The sequence below is a fragment of the Erpetoichthys calabaricus genome, chromosome 16, assembly GCF_900747795.2.
Source record: "Erpetoichthys calabaricus chromosome 16, fErpCal1.3, whole genome shotgun sequence".
Lineage (NCBI taxonomy): Eukaryota > Metazoa > Chordata > Cladistia > Polypteriformes > Polypteridae > Erpetoichthys > Erpetoichthys calabaricus.
In genome coordinates, this window is record NC_041409.2 from 85,504,118 (window position 1) to 85,529,212 (window position 25,095).

At 40.2% G+C, this 25,095-nt stretch overlaps 1 protein-coding gene across 1 annotated transcript in view; it reads right to left on the reverse strand.

The window, feature by feature from the left end:
• The window catches only part of slc25a21 (solute carrier family 25 member 21), a 544,109-nt gene that overhangs the window by 136,129 nt on the left and 382,885 nt on the right, over positions 1-25,095 (reverse strand). The window contains exon 4 of the mRNA XM_028821245.2: positions 18,334-18,417. Coding sequence (XP_028677078.1) covers positions 18,334-18,417 — 84 coding nt within the window. The remainder of the gene's footprint in view (positions 1-18,333; positions 18,418-25,095) is intronic.

Genomic DNA, 25,095 nt, shown 5'->3' on the forward strand with positions numbered 1-25,095 from the left:
TACCATCAAAGTGGCACTAAAAAACTCCTCACTTTAGGCAGCTGGCTGAGTGTCAGCTAAGAAGAAGAGCTGACCTTGAGTGCAACTTTACATTAGACGGTGCTGCACCCTCCTGCAAAGACCACTTTACAAGGGTAGCATTCATTTATACCTTTAAAATAAGAAAACCACAATGAAACTGAATTACTGCAGTACAACAAGCGAATGTCAGCTACAAATTAAAGAAAATGTGGTCGCCTGTAACCATGCACAGAATCAGCATGTGCCAAACATGGGTGAATAGAACAGACTAGTGGTTCAAAGTATCCAACCCAGTTAGTACAGTATCATACAGTTCCTTTAATGTGGGAAATTACATAATTCACATCTTCTATAACTCTGTGATGGCCAGTGTGTGGTGTGCTGGTAACATCACTTCAAGAGAGGCCCAAAAACTCAACATGCTGATTAAAAGGCCAACCTCAGTTATAGGAGACACTCTGGAAACCGTGGAGGAAGTGGTGGAGGAGAGAATGAAAACAAAACTGACTGACATCGTGAACAACCCTGCACATCCTCTCTCTGGCACACCAACATGGAGGACTTTCAGCCATCTATCTATCTATCGATTTTATAGTGCCTTTCACATCTATCTATCTATCTATCTATCTATCTATCTATCTATCTATCTATCTATCTATCTATCTATCTATCTATCTATCTATCTATCTATCTATCTATCTATCTATCTATTTTATAGTGCCTTTCATATCTATCTATCTATCTATCTATCTATCTATCTATCTATCTATCTATCTATCTATCTATCTATCTATCTATCTATCTATCTATCTATCTATCTATCTATATCCATCCATCCATCCATTATCCAACCCGCTATATCCTAACGACAGGGTCATGGGGGTCTGCTGGAGCCAATCCCAGCCAACACAGAGCACAAGGCAGGAAACAAACCCCAGGCAGGGCACCAGCCCACTGCAGATATCTATCTATCTATCTATCTATCTATCTATCTATCTATCTATCTATCTATCTATCTATCTATCTATCTATCTATTGATTGAAATTACCATGAAGTAAAAAGGCCGATGCTGACCTCAGGAATAGTGTCGAATCTGCCTAGACATCATTATTAAAACATAGCAAATCATTTAGAAATTTATTGGTTTACTGTGTCTTGAACTTAATGATTACTCCATGAAAAATGATGGTCAAACCACAAACTATTTATTGTTTATTAGTGACAGACACTGATGTATTCCATTAAGAGAAATCTTGATAGTTATTTTTTGCCAAGAGTGAAGCCAGAAATTCAAACACTAAAAATAAATAGAATCTAAACTCATTATACAAAATAACAAAATAACTATTCTATACTCCTAAATAAAATGTTATGCCACATCTTGTTTTTCACACAACACTGATGGGGAATGCAATACATTTGAAAAAGCCACCAAGGAAGCCTACACATGCTCTTTCCAATTTACAGAAAAGTCGCCAGAAGTGTGATGTCCCTGATTCAAAGAAGCACAGAGTCCTGGAACAGAAAGCACAGGTATGTATGTAGAAAATCACCTTTTCAATTGTTTGCTGGCCAGAACAGTAGTTAGTGACGTGTCAGACACACGTGAGTATCTTCAGGATTCTTATACAGAATGTGTTCCAATGTTCTTTACTTCTTCTTCCCTTTTACTTAAGAGAATGGAGAACGATTGTCTGAAAGAACATTGACCTTTTCTGCCCTGAACTGAACAGAAGAACAACAGCCACTGGAAGATGGCATTCTAGGAACCCACATCTAGAAGAGAACTCTTACTCCAGGAGCAATTAAGCTTGAGAAGAACGGACCTACAAGGAGCAGCACCATCTCATTTACTGTACTCTGTTTTCATTTCATTAAACTGAATTCAGCAGGCTGGTGATCCAAGGCTCTTACTTTACTTAGAGTTTAAACTTCTATGGCTCTGTTTTGTCAGATGATGTCGATGTCAGTGGGTATCACATTGATCTGATGCCAGTTGAGATATACCAGGCCCCAGAGTCCCATTGCCTGATTGTTTTTTTTTTATGATTTAAAAGATGTATGAACTTCGATGATTTGCTACTCATTATTAAAAGGAACAAATACATTATTTTTATTAGTTAAGTTAATGTTCATGTTTGAGAGGTCTGCACACAAAAAAATGGAAGATTCTGGTAGAGCTCTACCACAGTTTTCAGGCCAAAATCACCACTGATCCTGAATTTGGATCCAGGGCCTGGTCCATGTCAGTGTCCATTCATTTTACACCATGGACAATGTGGTTTTCTCTCAGATGTGCAGATTATGTTATCGACAACTCTGCACTGTGAGTGATTGTGGTTGTGTGCACAAGTGGGCCTGTGATGAACTGGTATCCTATCCAGGTTGGGATTCTGCCACGTATGTGATTTACATTTACTTATTTGGCTGACATCTTTATCCAAGGTGACTTATAACATTTCTGATACAACTGGTTACATTTCTTCTGGTTTTCCAATGGGAGCACAGGTAGGTCAAGTGACTTGCTCATGGTCACACAATGTCAATAGCAGGATCTCAGGGTTTGAAGTCCAAAGCCTTAACCGCTACACCACACTGCCTGCCTTTCTGTGATACTTCTGGGATAGCTTCCGGAACTGAAACAACTGGGTTTCAGAATGTTGTATTATTTCATTTTTATTTAAGCATTTGTTTGAGAGGAAAGCAGGTTTCATGTTCAAAACAAGGGATGAGTCCTCACTGCAAGAGTTGAGATGAGGGTAAGCCTGAGGATGGCCACAAACCAGTCCTGTTCCTGGGTGTGCGAATGTACGTAAGGTTGGCATGCAAAGTCATGGGTTGAATTGTGACATTTCCTGTGTTAGTTTAAGCCTCATTTTTAAAGGTCGTGTGCCCCCTTGATTTTGCCTCTCAGGGGGCTTGTCCAGCCCACCCACCTGATGGGCTTCATTTCATGGCATATCAGCTGTGGGGGCCCTGTTTGTGCAGGCTGATTGCCAACTGTCATTCCCACAGCCTCACCTCTTCTCACACTCGAGGCAGCTTGTTTGACGGGTTTGGCCTTCATGAGAAAAGCTCTTGCCTAACCAGCAGTTTCCAACGTTTCACTCAAAGATGATAAATGAAGAGTCCTTCCTCTGTCACACAGGGGCCAAGGTAAACACAAGAACGTTGACATACCTGTGCAGGAGATACGTGTCTGGAAAGCTTGAATAGTCTGGGAATTAATACAGCAGGGCCTGCACAAACACACACACACACATATAATCACTCCAGCAGTCATATACAGTACACACCTACTCATCACACATGCTTTCTCACTTAGACTAACACACACACGTACGCACACCCTTTATGCAATTACACACTTGTATGCACAAAAAATCTCTTAGATGCACTTGTTCTTCAGCACAGAAAGACAGAACCATGGTAGGTACCCATGCACACATGCATACACAGATTTACACGCTCACACACACAGATATGGTCAGATGCAAAAACACCCGAACTTCCAGACATAACACGCTCATACATTCTCTTAAAGACAGCGTTACAAGTTTGAATCCAGACATCCAGACACATTACAACACCATCACATACGTCTTCTCTCACACAATTTCCAACACACTGTGCACACTGTCATCCTCAGACAAACATACTAGCACAGACCATCATTTGTAACACTCTTACATCTCCATAAATAAATGTGCACATAAGCCCCCACTGACACCAACATGGGACCACAAACAAAAAAATAATTGACTTTGTCATTAAGTTCAAGACACAGTAAACCAATAAATCGACAAATGATTTGCTGTGGTTTAATAATGATGTCTAGGCAGATTCAGCACTATTCCTAAGGTCAGCATCGGCCTTTTTACTTCATGGTAATTTAGATAGATAGATAGATAGATAGATAGATAGATAGATAGATAGATAGATAGATAGATAGATAGATAGATAGATAGATAGATAGATAGATAGATAGATAGATAGATAGATAGATGTGAAAGGCACTATAAAATAGATAGATAGATAGATAGATAGATAGATAGATAGATAGATAGATAGATAGATAGATAGATAGATAGATTTGAAAGGCACTATATAACAGATAGATAGATAGATAGATAGATAGATAGATAGATAGATAGATAGATAGATAGATAGATAGATAGATGTGAAAGGCACTATAAAATAGATAGATAGATAGATAGATAGATAGATAGATAGATAGATAGATAGATAGATAGATAGATAGATAGATAGATAGATAGATAGATAGATAGATTTGAAAGGCACTATATAACAGATAGATAGATAGATAGATAGATAGATAGATAGATAGATAGATAGATAGATAGATAGATAGATAGATTTGAAAGGCACTATATAACAGATAGATAGATAGTGTGCTCTGACACCAAGGGATATTGGTTGTCACCAGGGGTAGATAGATAGCGTGGCATGCAAAAGTCTGAACCCTCTTGCTTAAGATGTCTATTACTGTGAATAGATAAGGAAGTAGAAGATGAACTGATCACTAAAAGGCATAAAGTTAAAGATGACACATTTCTTTTCAGCATTTTATGCAAGATTAGCGTACTGTTTTTGTTTTATGCAATTGTACAGTAAAATATCTGAGCTCTCACACAGCTTTTATCTACATAGATAGATAGATAGATAGATAGATAGATAGATAGATAGATAGATAGATAGATAGATAGATAGATAGATAGATTAGTACTTGGACAGTGACACAATTTTCATAATTTTGGTTCTGCATGCCACCATAATGAATTTTAAATAAAGCAATCTTTAAGTGATTGAAGTGTAGACTTTCAGATTTAATTTTAAGGGGTTGAACAAAAACATCATAGGAGCTGTTTAGGAATGATAGCCATTTTTCTGCATAGCCCTCGCCATTTCCAGGGGTTCAAAAAGTACATGGACATTTGACTCGCAAGCTGTTCCATAGCCAGATGGGTGCAGGTCCCTCATTATTTAATGAACTATTAAGCAGGTAAAAGCTCTGGAATTGATTCCAAGTGTGGAATTTGCATTTGGAAGCTGTCACTGTGAACTCTCAATATGAGATCCAAAGAGCTGTCCATGCAAGTAAAAACAGGCCATCATTAGGCAGAGAAAACAAAACAAACCCATCAGAGAGAGAGAGAGAGACGAAACACCAAGAGTGGTCAAATCAACCATTTGGTATGTTCTTAAGGAGAAGGAACACACTGGTGAGCTCAGCAACACCAGAAGGTCTTGAAAACCACAGAAGACACCTGTGCTGGATGACTGCAGAATTCAGTCCTTGGTGAAAAAGAACCCCTTCACAACATTTATCCAAACCAAGAACACTCTCTGAGTGTTGCCAAAGTCTACAATCAAGAGAAGACTTTATGAAAGTAAAGACAGAGGGTCTACGAAGAGGTGCAAACCACTGGTAAACCTCAGGCATAGGAAGAGCAGATTAGACCTCACCAGAAAATATTTTTAAAAGCCGATCCAGCTCTGGAATAATTTTCTTTGGACAAAGGAAAGTAAGATCAACATGTACCAGAATGTTAGAAAGAGAAGAGTATGGAGAAGAGAAGAAATGCTTCATGATGTCTAGCATACCACATCATCTGTGAAACATGGTGGAGGCTGTGTTAAGGCCTGATCATGCATGGCTGCAAATGGAAGTCAGTCACTGGTGTTTAATGATGAGATGACTTCTGGCAGAAGTAGCAGGATAAATTCTGAAAGGTACAGAGCTATACTGTCTGCTCAGAATCAGACAAATGTTGCAAAACTGGACATTTTATTTGTCTCTATTTTATAAAAATTGCATACCTGACACCTGCTTTTTGTCTGTTCTGCATGCCCTGTCTGCTTTAAAAGATGCCACTCTCCAAAGTGCGCCAGACTGTTTCTCGATCCAAATGCCTCAAAGGGACGCACACAGAAGATAAAGTGGTGTTAACGGTTAAGGGGTGACATGATGTTATCACCCAACACATGCTTATTTACATTATTTACAGCCATTACAGTGCACATACCCAGTGCCGCAGCACCAATCACCCCTCAAGTCCTTGGCCACAACACAATGCCTTCTCCAAGTCTCTGGTCCGCCTCCACTCCTCTTCACCAAGCTACGTCCTCTTCCACCCGACTCTTGCTCCTGACTGGAGGGAGGCGGCCCCTTTTATACACTCCGGAAGGACTCCAGGTGCATCCTGAGGCTTCTGTAGCCACCCCCTGTGTGGCAGAAGCTCTAGCGGTGTAACCGGAAGTCCACCGGGCTGTTCCCCACACTATCTATCTATCTATCTATCTATCTATCTATCTATCTATCTATCTATCTATCTATCTATCTATCTATCTATCTATCTATCTATCTATCTATCTATCTATCTATCTATCTATCTATCTATCTATCTATCTATCTATCTTGTTTTAAGAGCTGGGAGCACATGAAGCGTGTCTGCCAACAGCAATACAACAACTGCTAGGTTAGATGTCCGTGGACTTGTTTTAAATGATGTCTCACTGCCTTGTCTCACGTGACGTTGTAAAAACAATACTTGTCCTTTATTTCCGGCCCCGGGAGTGGTTAAATCTCTTTCTCTGGACGTATAATGCTGCTCGCGTTGTCAGGGGTGCGGCTGAACACATGCTAAGGAGGTGCCGTTGCTGCCTTTCTGCTGCTGTCGCACTGCTATCAGTCTTCCGTGCTGTACTCTGCCCTCCCTCAATCGGACCTAACAGTCACTTCAAACAAAAAGTCTTCAACCTGGCTGGGATGCTACAATACTTTCGAATTTTACTGCTTTTATATTCTTTACCTTTCTCTGCATGTGGAGTACTGAGGAAAGCGCTATATAAATGTAATGAATTATTATTATTATTATTATTATTATTATTATTATCGCGCCATCGTTTTTTTGAGCCTTTCGATTTCCACTGCTTTCATAATCTCTTATCTGCCTTTTTTTCTCTCCAACGTTTTTGAGTCTCTTTTCTCCGCACTGCTCTTTCTTCTTTGCTTATTCGTTGACGTTTCATCTAGAACACATTGTCCTTATACGCTTTACAGTATATGTGCTAAGAGCACAGGATCTGTGTGTGCTACGTGACTTTACACGACTGAGTATTATTTGATATTATTGATAAGTGTCTTCGGAGAACTTCCGAGAAGATCACGTATCGTCGCCCTGCTTTTCCTTTCCAGGATTTTTTTTTTATAATCTTCTTCTATAATAGCTGTTCATTTGTCTGTCCAGGATTTTAAATCACCTGTAGCTCGCAAACCGTTTCACCTATTGACTTGAAATTTGGTACACATATACTACATGACATCTACTATCCGCTTTTAGGGTGATGGTTTTATTACTATTTTTATTTTATTTTATTGTAGAATCAACTCTCAGCAGCGCGCAGCTGGGTGGCCGTGCAGCACATGCGTACGGGCACCATTCTCATTCCCTACCACCTTCGCTAATCATTCTTGAGGCAGATTGAAAGCTTAAGTGCCAGATTAAGTGAAAAATTAAAGAAAACGTACGAAGTATTTGCAACACAACAACTAACTTAATCAGTTTTAACGCAAAAAGATGCTGACGAAAGAAGAGAAGCAGCAGGCCACTAGGGTGAAGTAAAGAAAAGCTTCTCAGGAAGCAGCAAGCGCATCAACCTCTGAGCAAACGAATGATAAACAAGCAGAGAAAAAGGATGAACGCTCAAGTCAAATGTATTCACTGCACGTTATTGTGCAGTGCGCCGTTACTGGTAGAGAGATAAATTTGGTTTTAACAGAAGGATGACTGAACCTGTCATTTTGACATGATTGCAGGCATTTCTAATTTGCGCTCAAACTTGAGACGCGCGTTTCAAATCTGGCGACCCCAATCGCTTCTATAGTCATGTTGGAAGTTATAATACATGACTTGATTGAGAGAATACTGACAGGTCAATAATAAAGTGTCTTTAATTTGCATATTAAAATTACACCCTGGTTTTAGAATGGCGTCAGGAACACATTCTCTTGTTGTCACTGTTGCACTCAATGTGTTATTATTATTATTATTATTATTTTTTTAAATTTTATTATACTTTATTAATTCCGAAGGAAATTACTTGTTTTTTTTTTCACATACCCCTTGGGGTCAGAGCGCAGGGTCAGCCATTGTACAGCGCCCCTGGAGCAATTACAGGTTAAGGGCCTTGCTCAAGGGCCCAGTGGAGTAGCATCTCTTTTGGCAGTGACGGAGATTCGAACCGGCAACCTTTGGGATACCAGCGCATGTTCTTAGCCTCAGAGCCATGAAGATTTGAAGATATCAAATGCAGGGCACATACCAGACCTGAAAGAGGCAAACTGCATTGAGATAACCCGACTTTAAGGAATGGTGAAACAGTGTGTGACTTGATGAAGCTGGCTTACATTTTTCAAAAGTGACATCCATTGGGGGATTTACATTTTAACAATCCATACAGCCATACATAACAAAGAACAGTGTATGCATTTCCTTATGCACATAATGGGGTCAAGTTTTTTTCATCAGAATTGAAATGTAATAAAAGCAAAGGGCATAATACGTCCCTTCACAATTCCTCCAGTTTCAGTTCCCCTTTTCTTATTGAACGTCAGTACGTTTCGAAGTGAAAAGATGGAGAGTCAATTGATTTTGGGACATGGCACTGACTTTCACTGCTGAAGGAAAAATGATCTTGGATGGATGACAGCCAAAAAATTTGAATGGTGAGCTGCTGTTCGACCACACCTTACAAAACCATTAAAAGGAATAGGAAATGAAATAAGGAACCCTCCCAGAAAGCCACTTCAGTTACCACTTCTCAACCCTGATCATTCTAAAAGGAGACTTGTGGACAAAGACAAAGCTGAAACCACCGTTCAGAATCCAGAGGTTCATGGTAAGGTTTCCATATGACTACTCAAACCCGCTGATCATGGCACCAGAGAGTCATAATGTGTTGTTGTAAGTCACTCAGACATCCAAATGAGAATTTCACAGTATTCTTTACACGTGGCGATAAACTTGAACGGTTGCCCGTGATGGACTAAGGTGATCTTCTCCCTTTGCCTTTACTGCAGCATTAGTGTACCCTCTCATTTTCATTAACTGTGAAGGCGTTCAAGCAGATTTTTCTCTTCAGGGTTTATGGGCGGCAATGCATATTACATGGAGTGTGGGCTAACTTGCAGTTTACAAGACATGTAATAAAAAAAAAAAAAAAAAGCGGACAGGGCACGTGTCCATCCAGACAGATCAAGAGAGAGAGGAGTTGGATTGCAAGGTGACGGCACACCCGTCACCCGCTGTCGCTGACCTGCGCTCTCGCACCATTCACACCAGATCCATTTTATGTGTGCTATAAAGCTGTCAGCTCTCCATAAACAGATGTGCTCGAGAGCGGCTCGGCCCAGCTCTGCACACTGTCATTCCCTGAGCCACTAAAACCTATAAACATTATACTAGGCTACCCCTTGCTACAAAATTAATATTAATTAGTTCTAACCAGGCTGAGAAACAGAGAGTGAGACACGAGAAAGGATTTTGCTGCAATGACCAGGAGGGGTGGTCTGAGCCACAGCTTAGTGATGCTCTCCATATATATGTTTGAATTATTTTTTTTATAACAGATGAGCGATGTATCAATAAGCTTGTCTGATGGTTTAAAATAAAACGAATACAGTAATCCCTCCTCCATCGCGGGGGTTGCGTTCCAGAGCCACCCGCGAAATAAGAAAATCCACGAAGTAGAAACCATATGTTTATATGGTTATTTTTATATTGTCATGCTTGGGTCACAGATTTGCGCAGAAACACAGGAGGTTGTAGAGAGACAGGAACGTTATTCAAACACTGCAAACAAACATTTGTCTCTTTTTCAAAAGTTTAAACTGTGCTCCATGACAAGACAGAGATGACAGTTCAGTCTCACAATTAAAAGAATGCAAACATATCTTCCTCTTCAAAGGAGTTCATAGGGCTGTTTGGCTTTTAAGTATGCGAAGCACCGCGGCACAAAGCTGTTGAAGGCGGCAGCACACACCCCCTCCGTCAGGAGCAGAGAAAGAGAGATAGAGAGAGACAGAGTTTGTTTTTCAAAAGAAAATTAATACGTGCCCTTCGAGCTTTTAAATATGCGAAGCACTGTGCAGCATGTCGTTTCAGGAAGCAGCTGCACAAAAGATAGCAACGTGAAGATAATCTTTCAGCATTTTTAGACGAGCGTCCGTATCATCTAGGTGTGCGAACAGCCCCCCTGCTCAATCCCCCTACGTCAGGATCAGAGAAAGTCAGCGAGAGAGAGAGAGAGAGAGAGAAACAAAAGTAAGTTGGGTAGCTTCTCAGCCATCTGCCAATAGCGTCCCTTGTATGAAATCAACTGGGCAAACCAACTGAGGAAGCATGTACCAGAAATTAAAAGACCCATTGTCCGCAGAAATCCGCGAACCAGCAAAAAATCCGCGATATATATTTAAATATGCTTACATATAAAATCCGCGATGGAGTGAAGCCGCGAAAGGCGAAGCGCGATATAGCGAGGGATTACTGTAATGGGAATGGTTGTGTAAAAATGACAGTCCGCGGGAAAGGCCAACAATCAAACCCAGGGTGATGGAGAGCAAAGTGTGGCCTCTAGTGGTACTTTGCGGTATAGCTGTATTACTTAATCCAACGTGCTTTGGCCCTACCGCTGTGGAAATGTTTCAGGGCAATGAGTGGAAAGGTGGTTCCTCCTTTTCCGCTGCAACAGCGTTAGCCTGTCTCCTAATCCTTAGGCGAATCACATTTTTTCCACTCATTTACAAAAAAATGATGAGTATAGCACCACCTGGTGACTGGCATTTATATTGACTCATGCATATAATTCAAAGTAGCCTACAAATTACTGATTCATGACTGTAAATGTGAAGAACTCACAGATGCTTCATGGTGTGAACCAGGCCTAATGCATACTTTTGGACAAAACCATGCATAAATATACAAGTAAGTAAGAGTGAAAAATGTACAAAAAAGTAGTAACAGAAGTCTTATGATTCAGTGAGTTTGAAATTTTTATGTGGTAGTTTTTATTAACTCCCTTCTCAATATCAAAATCCCATTATGCATATTTGGTGGCACGGATTTATATTCTGGCATTTATTTACAATGGACTTTGTGTTCAGTTATTAGGAATTGTTTTGTATCATTTTTATTGCCATATTGTTTCTCCCAGAAAACCGCCATCTTGTGCTGCTGTCACCAAGACAAGGCGAAGCTTGCTATGGTGCATGATCCCCAATGTCAGCAAAACGGCACTGTAAAGATCAGCATGTTACATGCGTCATCATCTGAGATTGTGTGTATCATAGAGCTACTTAGATTTCCCTGTTCCTAACTTTCAGCTTCTGTTTCTTACTTTGCAACTTGGCTTATTATGATTTTCGATTAGATGAAAGGATAATATAATCTAATAAACAGCAGAAAAACAGTCAAATGCGAGGAATCCCAAATCAAAAAACAATCTCACAATAAGTCCCCACTATCAATCTACAATGAACTGCTGCTGAGTTCTTTCTTCAGGGCTACTTACAAAAGCAGAGGGAGAACCCAGCAGCAGAGATATCAGGGTGGGCCTGCCCCCTGTGGCTCCAACCCACAAAGTGCATAGGTGTATGAAGATGTTTACTAATATTATAAAACATAAAATGGACATAAATCCAGGCTGACACATTACTATTATAATAATTTAATATTCTATGATGCTATCATTTATCTGCAAAACTTCATGGCTGCTTTCCATCATGGTTTGAAACAGACAGGAGTTTTACTCTAAGACTTTGACAGAGATTTTAACTTTCTTATGAGTCATTTAAAAATATTATGTTTAAAAAACAACAGTTATACATAGATTCTCCACAGTCAGCAACTAACAAAAGCACATCAGTGGATGCCATTCTGACATCACTTGAATTAGAACCTGCTGTGAATAAAAGCTATTTATCCCCCACAAGACTATTTGGGCTTCATTTCTAAGCACATGACATTGTGAAGATGCTGTATTAAAGCATGTATTTAATTTAGTATACTAAGACACGAGTTGGGAAAATGTGTTGCCAACATTCAAGCCTTTCTCTCCACAGAAACTGGTTTGAAATGGGTGGTGAAGAAGTATGGGGGCCAACTGTTGCTTCTGTTCCTTGTTGAATGGGGCCTTTTTAAAATGGCCATGAATTCACACCTTTTAGGAATCAATTGGGGGACGGGATGGCTAACTGACATTGACTTTACAGATGATATCACCTTGATTGGAAAATTACCAACATCCTTGCAGGAAATGACAGATCACCTATCAGATATGACAGCTAAAGATGGCCTAAGAGGGAGTTCGGAGAAGACCAAAGTGACGTCAGTAAAGGAACATGGTGCAACAGACGTGCAAAGTGGAGGAGATGCATGCAAAATTTTATCTGTCTGGGGAGTAAAATCTGTAGAAATGGAGTAGTGCAGCTGGATATCAGCTGAAGGACAGTATAATTGTACAGTGGTTAGGGTTAGGGATAGGGTTTGGGTTAGAGGTTACTTACTGTGTGGCCCATGACTGCTTTGGATTTCTCCGAAGATACATGGTCTTCCTCCCTCATCATGAAGACATCCAGGTTAGGTTAATTATCGACTCTAAATTGGCCCACCAAAGTCATGTGTGTGAATGTGCCCTGCAATAGGTTGGCATCCCTTCCAGGATTCATTCCTAGTTTGTACCTCTCCTTGTACTTTTATGCAGAGTGCATGATCAATTAAAAAGGTGTTCAACAATCTAAAGGCTTTGTAAGAAATGACCAAAGCAGCACATTTGCTTTTTGTGAACCTTGATGGTAATCATTTGTTTTATCTCTAGCACACTACCTCTTTCATAGGTGAAAAAATGTAAATGATGAATCCCTTGTTTGACAATACAGCAACAATACCAACAATAGGATTCTTTGTTCTTATTTCAAATAAATATATTAAGTTCCCAAAATAGTAATATTTATAACTGCAATGAGAAGTCAAGCAAGATGACTCCTTTTATTGGCTAACTGAAAAGATTACACTATGAAAGCTTTCAAGACAACTCAGGATTGCAAACTGCCTGAAGAAGGGGCCTGAGCTGCCTCAAAAGCTTGCATATTGTACTCTTTTTACTTAGCCAATAAAAGTTGTCATTTTGTTTGACCTCTCATTGCATCCATAATGGCTAACACGGTACAACACTCTACTAATATTCATAACTGATATCAAAAAGGCAGGATTACTGTCAGCAGCTCCATTACGTGACTTCCTAGTATGGCACTCTCCTGCTTTGGTTTGCCACCCACACCTGTTCAACACTCCTCTAACCAAGAAGATTGGGCTCCCCAAGACATTTGGATTTTCACTGTATAAGATGGCGGGCTAAAAGAGCTGCCTCTAAATAATTAACATGCCTTCTCCTTCATACTTTGGAGATTTTCAGCATATTCCTTGGTATAAATCCTCTTAATGGGTTAATTCTGTTATGTGTGCTGGCACATTATACTTCAAAATAATAATAATAATAATTCTTTGCGTTTATATAGTGCTTTTCTCACTACTCAAAGCGCTCAGCAATTGCAGGTTTAGGGCCTTGCTCAAGGGCCCAACAGAGCAGAGCCTCTATTGGCATTTACAGGATTTGAACCGGCAACCTTCCGATTGCCAGTGCAGATCCCTAGCCTCAGAGTCACCACTCCACGTAATGGCACAATAATTCACATAATTGAAATAGTCCAGCCATCTATCCATTATCCAACCCATTACATCTTAGCTGCAGGGTCACGGGGGTCTGCTGGAGCCAATCCCAGCCAACACAGGGCACAAGGCAGGAAACAAACCCCGGGCAGGGTGCCAGTCCACCGCAGGGCACACACACACAACAAGCACACATTAGGGACAATTTAGGATCGTCAATGCACCTAACCTGCATGTCTTTGGACTGTGGGAGGAAACCAGAGCACCCGGAGGAAACCCATGCCACCCTGAAATAGTCTAAACAAGCAAATTATTTAGTAGTCTAATGTAATAAAAAGAAGAGCCATGAGTCTTCTTTGCAAAACTTTTTGGTCATTTTACAGTTTACTGAAATGGCTCACTAGGTACAGCATATTGGTATACTGACCAACAGACCTCAGACCTCACTTGAAGTTACAGTATAAGGGCTGCAGGCCACTTACATATGTTTAGTATAAAGCTTTGCAGGACGCAATGAAACTCCACTTACAGTGGATTCAGCACACATTCAGACATATTCACTTTCCAAACACTGTATTGTATCGCAAAATAATTTTAAATGGATAAATTGATCATTTTTGCTTGCCAATCTACACTCAATAACCCATAATGACAAAGTGACATCATGTTTTAGAAAGATTTGCAAATTTATTAAAAATAAAAAACTGAAATCTCTCATTCCTATAGGTATTTGGACCCTTTATTTTGTTCTACAAAGTCAAAGTGTCTGTTTTTTTAACAAATTTTCATACTTATTTGGAAATATTTTGTCACTTTGTCTTTATGAGTTATTGATGTAGATTGTTGGTCAAGAATGACAAATTAATCCATTTTAAATTAAATCTAGAACATAATAAAGCATACAGAAACAGAAAGGGGTCTGAATACTTTCTGAATCCATGGTGTCACACACGTGAGAATGGGGGACACTTTATAGGCTCAAACAGTGTTATTTATTAAGATGCTGCAGATGTTCTATCAGACGGTTGTGGCGAGCACCCTCTTCTATGCGGTGGTGTGCTGGGGAGGCAGCATAAAGAAGAGGGACGACTCACGCCTGGACAAACTGGTGAGGAAGACAGGCTCTATTGTAGGCACGGAGTTGGACAGTTTGACATCTGTGGCAGAGCGACGGGCGCTGAGCAGACTCCTGTCAATCATGGAGAATCCACTGCATCCACTGAACAGGATCATCTCCAGACAGAGGAGCAGCTTCAGCGACAGACTGCTGTCACCGTCCTGCTCCACTGACAGACTGAGGAGATCGTTCCTCCCCTACACTATGCGTTAACATTATTCACCCAATCACCCACCCACCCACCCACCAGCCCGCCCGCCCGCCTGCCCACCTACCTACCTACCTACCTACCTACCTACCTACCTACCTACCTACCTACCTACCTACCTACCTACCTACCTACCTACCTACCTACCTACCTACCTACCCGGGAATTGGCTCTCGCAACTGATCCTCTCTCTTCTTGTTTACCTGCGGTTCAGCAGAAGGCCCTGCCACTCGGTGACATCTCTACCAAACCACCCACTAACATCATTTTTTGGCCAAGCCTGATGACATCACTTCTGGTACCCAGAATTCATCTTCCTGCCATGTCAGTTCCTGTTCTGGCCACCCTAAATCCACCTCTTGCGCCTATCTTTCATATTTATAGAACAGACTCATTCTGTTAGTTCAGTTCACTTCAGTTGTGAACTCCAATCTGTAAAGACGTGCTTCTTTTATTTTGCTGATTCTTCAGTATACGGGGTGGACATCCCCAAACCTTTTTCTTGTCTACTGCCTTATTTTTTACTACAATGGTTATACCCATAATACTCCACAGGATCCTCATGTGATAATAAAGCATTGCTGACCACTACATGTGGGACTGGTACGTGCAATGTGCTTCTTCTGTAACTGCTACTGCTACACTGATGACCACTGATGACTCTTACATATTGTGTGAGCAAGTCTCTTATGGGTTGTGCTTGTATGGTTAAACACTAATGAGTTGCCCTTATAGCTACTGATGAGTCATATTGGGCTCATTGGGCTGTTCTTGTCAAAACTGTTTTGTAGGGCAGTCAATGATTGAACTTGTGCCTGTAATGTCTGCTGGTCAAGTACAAGCTATCTTTCACCTCTAATGCTCCACAAGTTGCTCAGATGTTTCACTTTTACATACAGGCATGGTTTTCTTTAGGCCGCATATTGTCTGCTTTTTCAATTTTAATGTCTAAAAGTCACTTTTGGGCTGCATGTGTACATTAACTACAATGCACTGACAAGTATTAACAAGCTACCCATGGTATAATGCCTGCCAGTCATTAATGAACTAAACTTTCTCCTATAAAGCTCTACAGACCACATATGGATTACACAAAGACACATCATGCCTGTAGGCCACTCATGGGCTGTGTTTGGAGTATACCGAGCTATACATTGAGCCGAGCTTGTAACTATAATGTCTGCTGGTCACGGATGAGCTGAACTCGCACTTAAAATGAACTGCAGGGTACTCATTGGCCACACGTGGACATATAATGTCCTGTAGACCACTTCTGTGCTGACCTTTCACATTTAACGTTGGTAGGACACACAGGGGCTGTGCTTGTTTGATAATGTGCTGCTGTGCACCAAGCTGTAGTTATCCTTGTAATGTCTGCTGGCTGCTCATGAGCTGAACTTGACCTGATGTACCACAAGAGGCTCAAACTGCATCTTCTGGGAGCTTCCGGCTCTACTCTCTTCTCTTTTCAGTTAAGCACTTGGACACAGACTGAAGGAGCTGTCAATCCTTTTAATGGCTGTACTTAAACATGAAGGATGCCCAGGCACTGTTCAAACATTTTCCAATGGAACATGATCCTTCTTATTTCCTTTAAGGAAGACATTGCCAACCAACGATTGGTCATTTTTTCACTTAAGAAATATAGTAAAAGTTAGATCTCTTGTAACTCTGCAAGATGCTGAGAAATTAGTTCGCACTTTTGTTTTCAGTCGGCTAGATTACTGTAATGCACTCCTCTCAGGACCACCCAAAAAAGACATCAATTCTGCACTCATTGCAGCCGCCAGAATCTTAACAAGGAGCACACCTCTCCAGTTCTGATGTCACTACACTGGTTACCTGTGCCATTTAGAATTGACTTTAAAATCCTGCTTATGGTTTACAAAGCCTTAAATAATCTGCGCTCCATCCTATATCACCTTATACTGCAAATCGTAACCTTAGATCTTCAAATGAGTGACTGCTTAGAATTCCAAGAGCGAAACTTAAAAGAAGTGGTGAGGCGGCCTTCTGCTGTTATGCACCTAAAATCTGGAAGAGCTTACCAGTAGAAAATCGCCAGGCTAATACAGTGGAGCACTTTAAAACACTGCTGAGAACACATTACTTTAACATGGCTTTCTCATAGCTTCATTTTAGTTTAACCCTGATTTTCTGTATATGCATTTAATTATCATCATTCTTGGTGGCTCTGCAGTCCATACTAACCCATACTTTCCCTGCTGTTCTTTTACTGTTTTTCTGTGGTGGTGATCTGCGCCATCACCACCCGATCAGGGCACCGTGATGTCCTTACATTGATGGATTGAAGGCCAGATGTCCACATGACCATCATCATCATCAAGTTCTTCCACGTGAAGCCTGAAAACCACAAGGACTGATTGAGGTCATTGATGTTAGGTAGAATGCCTAGAGGGGGCTGGGTGGTCTCGTGGCCTCGGAACCCCTGCAGATTTTGTTTTTATTCTCCAGCTGTTTGGAGTTTTTTTTTGTTTTTTCTGTCCTCCCTGCCCATCTGACCTTACTTTTATACTATATTAATTAGTATTGCTTAATTTAATTTCTGTATTTTGTCTTTTTTCTCTTTCTTCATCCTGTAAAGCACTCTGAGCTGCATCATTTGTATGAAAACATGCTATATACGTAAATAAATAAAGTTGTTCTGTGTCTTTAATTGTGAGGAACCGACATGGGAATGTGACTAAAGACTATGTTACAGTGTAAGCATTAATTATTATCTACTATTTAACAAAATGCAAAGGCCTGTGTATGTCCAGTCACTGAGAACAATCTGATTGGTCAGTTTCGCTTTGTTGTGATTGGTCAGTTAGGCTTTGGTGATGCGATCTAAAGAAGAAGCCCAAGTGTGAGACACATGAGGACGAGTAAAGGTATAGGAGGCATGCTTAGAGAGTCGCCCTTCAAGGATGGGAAGTATAAAAGTGGTCAGGAGGTGAACAAATCACCTAGAAAACAATGAGAGTCTAAGAAGCAGGCTTTATGGGAACGTGCTCGACAGAGGAGCACCAGTGGAGACTGAGGAAAGGTGCTGAAGGTACACATAGGGTAAGAGATTTGAAATATTTTTCAGTTTATTCTGCTACCTGACTTCAAGTAACTTGGCTGGCATCTTTATAATACTGTGCAGCAAACAGCTGGTAGATTGCTTCATCTCACCACACATTCACAAATGCCAGGAAAACGTATAAGAGTTTGTAAAGTTAATCACACTTACCCTTCTGTACGTAAAATGGTCCGGAAACAGTCACCCAGGCCCTTGTAGCTGGTTGGATCATTCTTCCCTCTTTGGATCTGAAACCTGCAAAGGTAAAAAAACACATCAAAAGAAGATTTCATGCTGCTATGCAAAAACATGGAACTGCGCTGAGATACACTGTTGAGTATTGCTTCATCATGGATGAGAAAATCCAGACTGCATCATGCACATATACAGTTGGGAAATCATTTACCGGCCCATCCACACATCACCAAACCTGTTTAATCCATCCCAGAGATTCAGGGATCCGCGCATACCCTAGCATTACAGGAAACAAGGCAGGAATCGAACGTTAGCAGAAACGTGGGATGTAAAACTCCCCAGATCCCCAGATATTGAGACAACGTGCAAAATCCACACAGACGATGCCTTGGCAGGAGGGACACAGGAACTGTGAGGCAGCAGAAGCTACCCACTGTATCATTAAACCAACACAAGGTCAAATTATGATCGGTGACAAGATGGCACTGCCTGGAAATAAATAATATAATGACAAAAACAGCCCAAATACATCATTGCCTTGAATAGCACACATAATGAAGTAAATGATATAAAAATTAGATTCTTTGGGTGAAGGGAAGTTTAGCACCAATGCTATGATGTGAAAAATAGAACTAAAGACGCGGCAAAAGAATGACCAAAATTCGCAAAACTCTGGCAATGTCGGACAAAGAAGCAACAGCTAATAATTAGAAAATGATTACTGATCAAAAAACTCATAACAAAAATGGGTTCTCTGGCCCCATAAATCTATAACTAAGTATAAAAAATAGTTAAATCATCTCAAAAAAAGTGAGCAAAAAAATGAAATTACAAAGCAAAGCATAACAGTAACCCAAAGTCAAACTCGTACAATAAACTGCTAAAAAATATTCTGACTAGAATAGTCTTAAATTCCTTTCTCTCTACAACTAGTAGGATTTGGGAAGGGCTTTATACGATTATCCATTCTGTCTCTGCCAGGCCATCTTAAATAGTCGTGGTAGGGATGACATCACAAGCCACGCCCCTTAGCAACTCTCATGCTAATAATTTGAATACAAAGCTGTGCTGGCATAACATCATTTATGAAATTATTGTAAATGAAATAACAATGTGAGTTTTTTTTTTTTGCAATCAGAGTTTTATTGATGATGTGTAAAGGAATACAGCCAAAGAAAACTAACAGAAATAACTGATTCGGAGCTATATATGAACAAACACACCCACACCAGCATGTACTCGCCCCACACCATGTGAGAAAACACAAACAAATAAAAAGGAGTCGGAGAGTAAACTGGCACACACAATACATCGGAAAGCAAGACGAAGTAAACAAAAAAGAGAAATATAAACGAGGAACAGTGTACAGGGAAAACAAAAAACTACATCACGGAGCAAACCCCAACCAGCAGTTTACTAATCGAATAGCATGGAGCCAGTTACGGATATCAGAGCCAAAAGAGTTATTGACAAGATTGTAAAATGAAGACTTCCAGATAGCAGGGGAGACAAGGGCAGGAGATTTCCAGCAAGAGGCTAAAAGTAATGTAGCTGCAATGGTCACAGTCATTAACATTTACAGTTAATAGTAATAAAGATTATTAAATATTATGACACAACACGTGATAAGTATTGCTGTTAATGCACTGTAAAAAAGCACCTAGTGTGTACACTTTATTATTTTCTAGATTTAATTTGATTAAAGTAGGTACAGCATTCTAGATCCAATTCCAAATGTGACCTTCATGCTGTTCTTATCACTTACAGTGTGACTATGAAATAAAATATCGAAGACTTTAATTCTCAGCGGGCCACTCCCGCGTATTCTGAGAACAGGCGGGCAGGCGCCACTGATCCCAATGTGCTTTGATCATTTTAAGATTGGGGAATTCTGGTAGAACATTATTTATGTGACATGAATGGTATAGACACACGCACACACATTTGTGTGGGACTTCCCACGGACTCACACATCCTTTCATGCCTGCTAAATAATCACAACAAACCATTTCTCGCACTTCTTAATTTCCAAAACACTGCTTCATTGTTTGAAACAAAAAGTTTCACAGAATAGATGTCTTTTATCTTTGTTTTAACTGTCCCCTTGCTAAGAGCACTGTGCGAGAGCTTCCCCCAATCCCACCATTTAACCCTGGCCTCGCAGGACTTTATGTTGGCACTTCATTTATTATAATGTATGTTAACTAGAACCAAGATAACTTTGATTTTGTTAAAGAATACAAATTGAATAATACAAACATGAATGTTACAAATGATACATTATGCAGACACACCGTGTTGATTCATTTTGTGGAGTTTTGGTCATTTTTCTATTTGATTTCACCTCATTTTTATAATAACATAGTTGTTCCCAAAACTCATGCCCACAGAGAGAGACTGACCAGGCTGGTCAAGACCCACCTCACCACACCACATCACACCACACCAGAACAAATGAACAATGGATGCCTGTAATTTGAGCTCTCCCATGTTATTTTATATAGGGTCTTTAAAAGTCTGTGCTACATTCATTCATTGGTCAAGACTGCTGTCTTCCATTCTAAAACTCACTCCTGTGAGAAAGTTTTTCATCAGCTTGCACTGCTCTCGTCTTCCAGAAGTATTTATTGAACAATATTTCAACAGAAATACATGCATTTTTCACATTATGAGCATACAAAGAGATGATTTGACAAGTGCGTTATGTGACATTAGTAATGTCATATTTTTTTTCATTGACATTATTATATTGTTTGCTTTGTTCCCGCACTGATCTGCATAGACTCTCATTCTATCAAAAAGTTTGTTATTTTTGCTCTTCACGGAAATATGATATTAAAATTTTTCTTCCACCATCACTACAAATGTCATGGGTAAGTAGCACTATGTGTACTGACTGAAAAAATGAATTAATGAAATTTTTTAGGTGGAGGGACTAGGAGATAAGGGACAGTCAATAATAGTCCAAGATTGTAACCAAAGATTTCAAAAATTAGTCACTTCTAAGTTTTCAAATATCGGATGATTAGGGAATCTGCACGCAGGGATTCTGATTCTGAAACAAAAATTAGATTGTTTACATAATTTTTGAGGAACTTCTAATTTATTAGTGTTGTTCCACTACGTCATTTTATTTGTCTAATTCAAATCCTATTGTCATGATGCGGGTCCTGACTGCAAGTGATGTGGCCTTAGGAGTTGCGACTTCAAGGAGTCAATTGGTTTAAAGATTGTCTTGGCAGACATTTTGAATCCAAATTTGTGGAAAAAGAATTAAAAAAAAAATAGCGTGTGTTTATTTAGTTAATGCTCTTGGGTAATGACGTCTGTCCTGTGTATTTTTCGATTACCATTTTAGGTTTATGATTTTGGATTGATAATTGCGACTCATTGACTTCCCGGTTACATTCCTTTGCTTGTTTTTCTGACTTTGGGTTTTCATTATTGATTCCTTTCATATTATTGGGTTGATGAAATTCTTAACTTGCCTTGGAGCCCACCTTTTTTTTTTAATGATCGGTGGCGACTCCATTTGTTGAACTCTTGTTATCATCGGATGTTTAATTAATCATCTACACTTTTAGTAATATGAGATACAGAGAAATCTTTTATGTAACATACACTCACTGGCCACTTTATTAAGTACATGTATTCACTGCTTATTAATGCAAATATCTAATCGGCCAATCACATGTCAGCAACTCAATGCATTTTGGCATGTAGACATTGTCAAGATGACCTTCTGAAGCTCAAGCCGAACATCAGAATGGGGAAGAAAGATGATGGTTATTGGTGTCAGACGGGTTGGTCTGAGTATTTCAGAAACTGCTGATCTACTGGGATTTTCATGCACAACCGTCTTTAGGGTTTACAGAGAATGGTCTAAAAATGGAAAAATATCCAGGGAGCAGCAGTTCTCTAGAGGAAAATGCCTTGTTGATGCCAGAGGACAAAGGCAAGACTGATCCGATCTGATAGAAAGGCAACAGTAACTCAAATGACCACTCCTTACAACCGAGGTAAGCAGAAGAGCATCTCTAAATGCAGAACATGTCAAATCTTCAAGCAGGTGGGCTATAGCAGCAGGAGACTACACCTGGTGCCATTTCTGTCAGCTATGAATAGACAACAGAGGCTGCATTTCACAAGGGCTCACCAAAATTGGACAATAGAACATTGGAAAAACATCGCCTGGTCTGATGAGTCTCGATTTCTGCTGTGACTTTCAGATAGTAGGCTCAGAATTTGGCCTCAACAACATGCCATCCTGCCTTGATTCGATTGTCCAGGCTAGTGGTAGTGGTGGTGGTGTAATGGTGTGGGAGATATTTTCTTGGCACAGTTTGGGCCCCTTAGTGCCAATTGAGCATTGTTTAAATATATTGATGGTGACCATGTCCATCCCTTTATGACCACAGTGTGCCCATCTTCTGATGGCTCCTTCCAACAAGATAACGTGCCATGTCACAAAGCTCAGATCATCTCATACTGGTGTCTTGAACATGACGATGAGTTCCCTGCACTCAAATGGCCTTCACAGTCACCAGATCTCAATCCAGTAGAGCACCTTTGGGATGTGATGGAACAGGAGTTTCTCATCATGGATGTGTAGCCGACAAATCAGCAGCAACTGTGTGATGCTATCATGTCAATATGGACCAAAATCCTTGAGGAATGTTTCCAGCACCTTGTTGAATCTACGCCACAAAGAATTACAGCATTTCTGAAAGCAAAATGGGGGGTGTCCAACTCGCTACTAGTAAGGTGTACCTAATAAAGTGGCCAGTGAATGTAATTCTGATAGATTTCTTTTGATTATCCAAGTTGTACTTAAGACACAGGAGGTCTACTTCATTAATGCCTTTTTTGAAGAAGATTATGTCTCCTCTGCTCGAGACTAAACAGGTTTAATTCTATGATTCTGTCACAGTAAGAAATGTCCTTCAGTCACTGGCTTCACTTTCTTCCTCTCCTCTGCACAACTTCTTTTTTGTAGCATGGTGACCAGATCTGCACACAGGACCCCAGATGTGGTCACACCGGTGCATTATATAGTCTGAGCATACCATCCCTTGATTTATATTCAACAATTTTTTATGACATAACCTAACATTTTATTTGCCTTAATTGCTTCCGTGCATTGCTTAGATGATGAAAATGTTATGTCAGCATAACCCCCTAAATCCTTTCCAGAGGTTGCTTCCTTTAGGGGTGTCTCCAGGTATTATCCCACATGTAAAAGACATCCATTGTAAGGTTAATCGGTGACTCTAAACTCAGCAAGTATGAAAGAGTGGGGCTGAATGGCTCTGTGACCGACTGGTGCACTGTTATTCTAGAAGGTTAATAAAAATGGATGGATTGATGAAAGGATGAGTTTTTCACTGCGGGCACAGGTGAGGGCTCCTGTCGTTTATTTTTTATGTCAGTCTGCAAAATAATGACAATGAAAAAATGCCAATCTTACTTGCACCTCAGCTTGGCCTTTCCCGAGTCTGCTTTCGCAAGGCTGCAGGTAGAAACAGGAAAGTGCATTTTTTTGGTTTTTCAGACTGACAAGCAAAACTTATAAGGAAGAAAAATGGCACCTAAAGACACTAAGTAAACATGTTCCCACTTTGCATTTTGCAGCTCAGCCTTGCGATTAGTCAGTAGCTTGTTGGGAAAGAAATGGCTGCTTCAGAGTGGAAGAATATTTGCATGGTGGGGGGGGAAAAGAGAGGGATGGGCAGATGTTGAACCAAAATATTTATTCACGTTATCCCAAAAACGAGCCAGGCATAAACTGACACCACATTTTCAATTATTCCTTAATTTTTGGATTGCAGTTTCCTTAAGAGGCATTAGCTCTCTGGAAGGGTGTTCTTTTCAATTGCAGCATTTTAATAACCTGAATTTAAATAAAATAAAAAAATAAAAAAAAAAAGCATTATCCCACCCAGCATACAAAATGACGGTTATAAGCTTACACGACAAGTTAGGATAATTCTAGCTCTTTATTGACGTTTTCACGCGGCATTACAAACGGGAAGCTTATGACAGACATGTCGAGCAATGTGGGAGGCTCGACCTACGCAGCCTGCCATCTTTCGTTGCCATGCTGAAAGGATTTTAGCCAGACAGAAGACATAATCTTCTGCTCGGCCTCGAATGGAAGACATACTCTTTCACCCGGAAGCTTCAAAGTGTTGGCTGTAGGTGTCCATCCTTATATTCAGTTGTTCTGTGTGCAGGGTGCGTTTCTCTGGTTCCAAACAAGGACAGGAAGGATTCCAGCCCCACCTTCAAAAAATACAGGAATAGCACAATGCCTATATACAGTTCTCATTCTCCCAACAAGGAAAGAAAATAGTGTACTGACAGAAGACAGAAATATACTGTTCTGTCTTTAGGCTGACTATTCAATTGTCCAGTTGTCTGTGGCTATCTAATCCTGTGTTTGGCTCAGCAATTCTAAATGAAGATGCTGTGCCCCTGTGTACCATATTTGGTCTGCCTGTATGAATGAGTCCATAACAGTGGGCACAGAGAACAGTGACATTAAATAAAAAAAAACACATAGTATAACAGGTTCTCCATAATATGCAAAAAAACACATTTCCATTATGGGGTAGGTGGCAGTTGCCTCTTCTCTGTTCATCAACAGACACCAGAGAGCAGGGCACAAGTTGCATTTCTCACAATTTAGCTTTTCCTTACTTTATGAATGTCACCCAACTCTAATCCATGGTACATTTT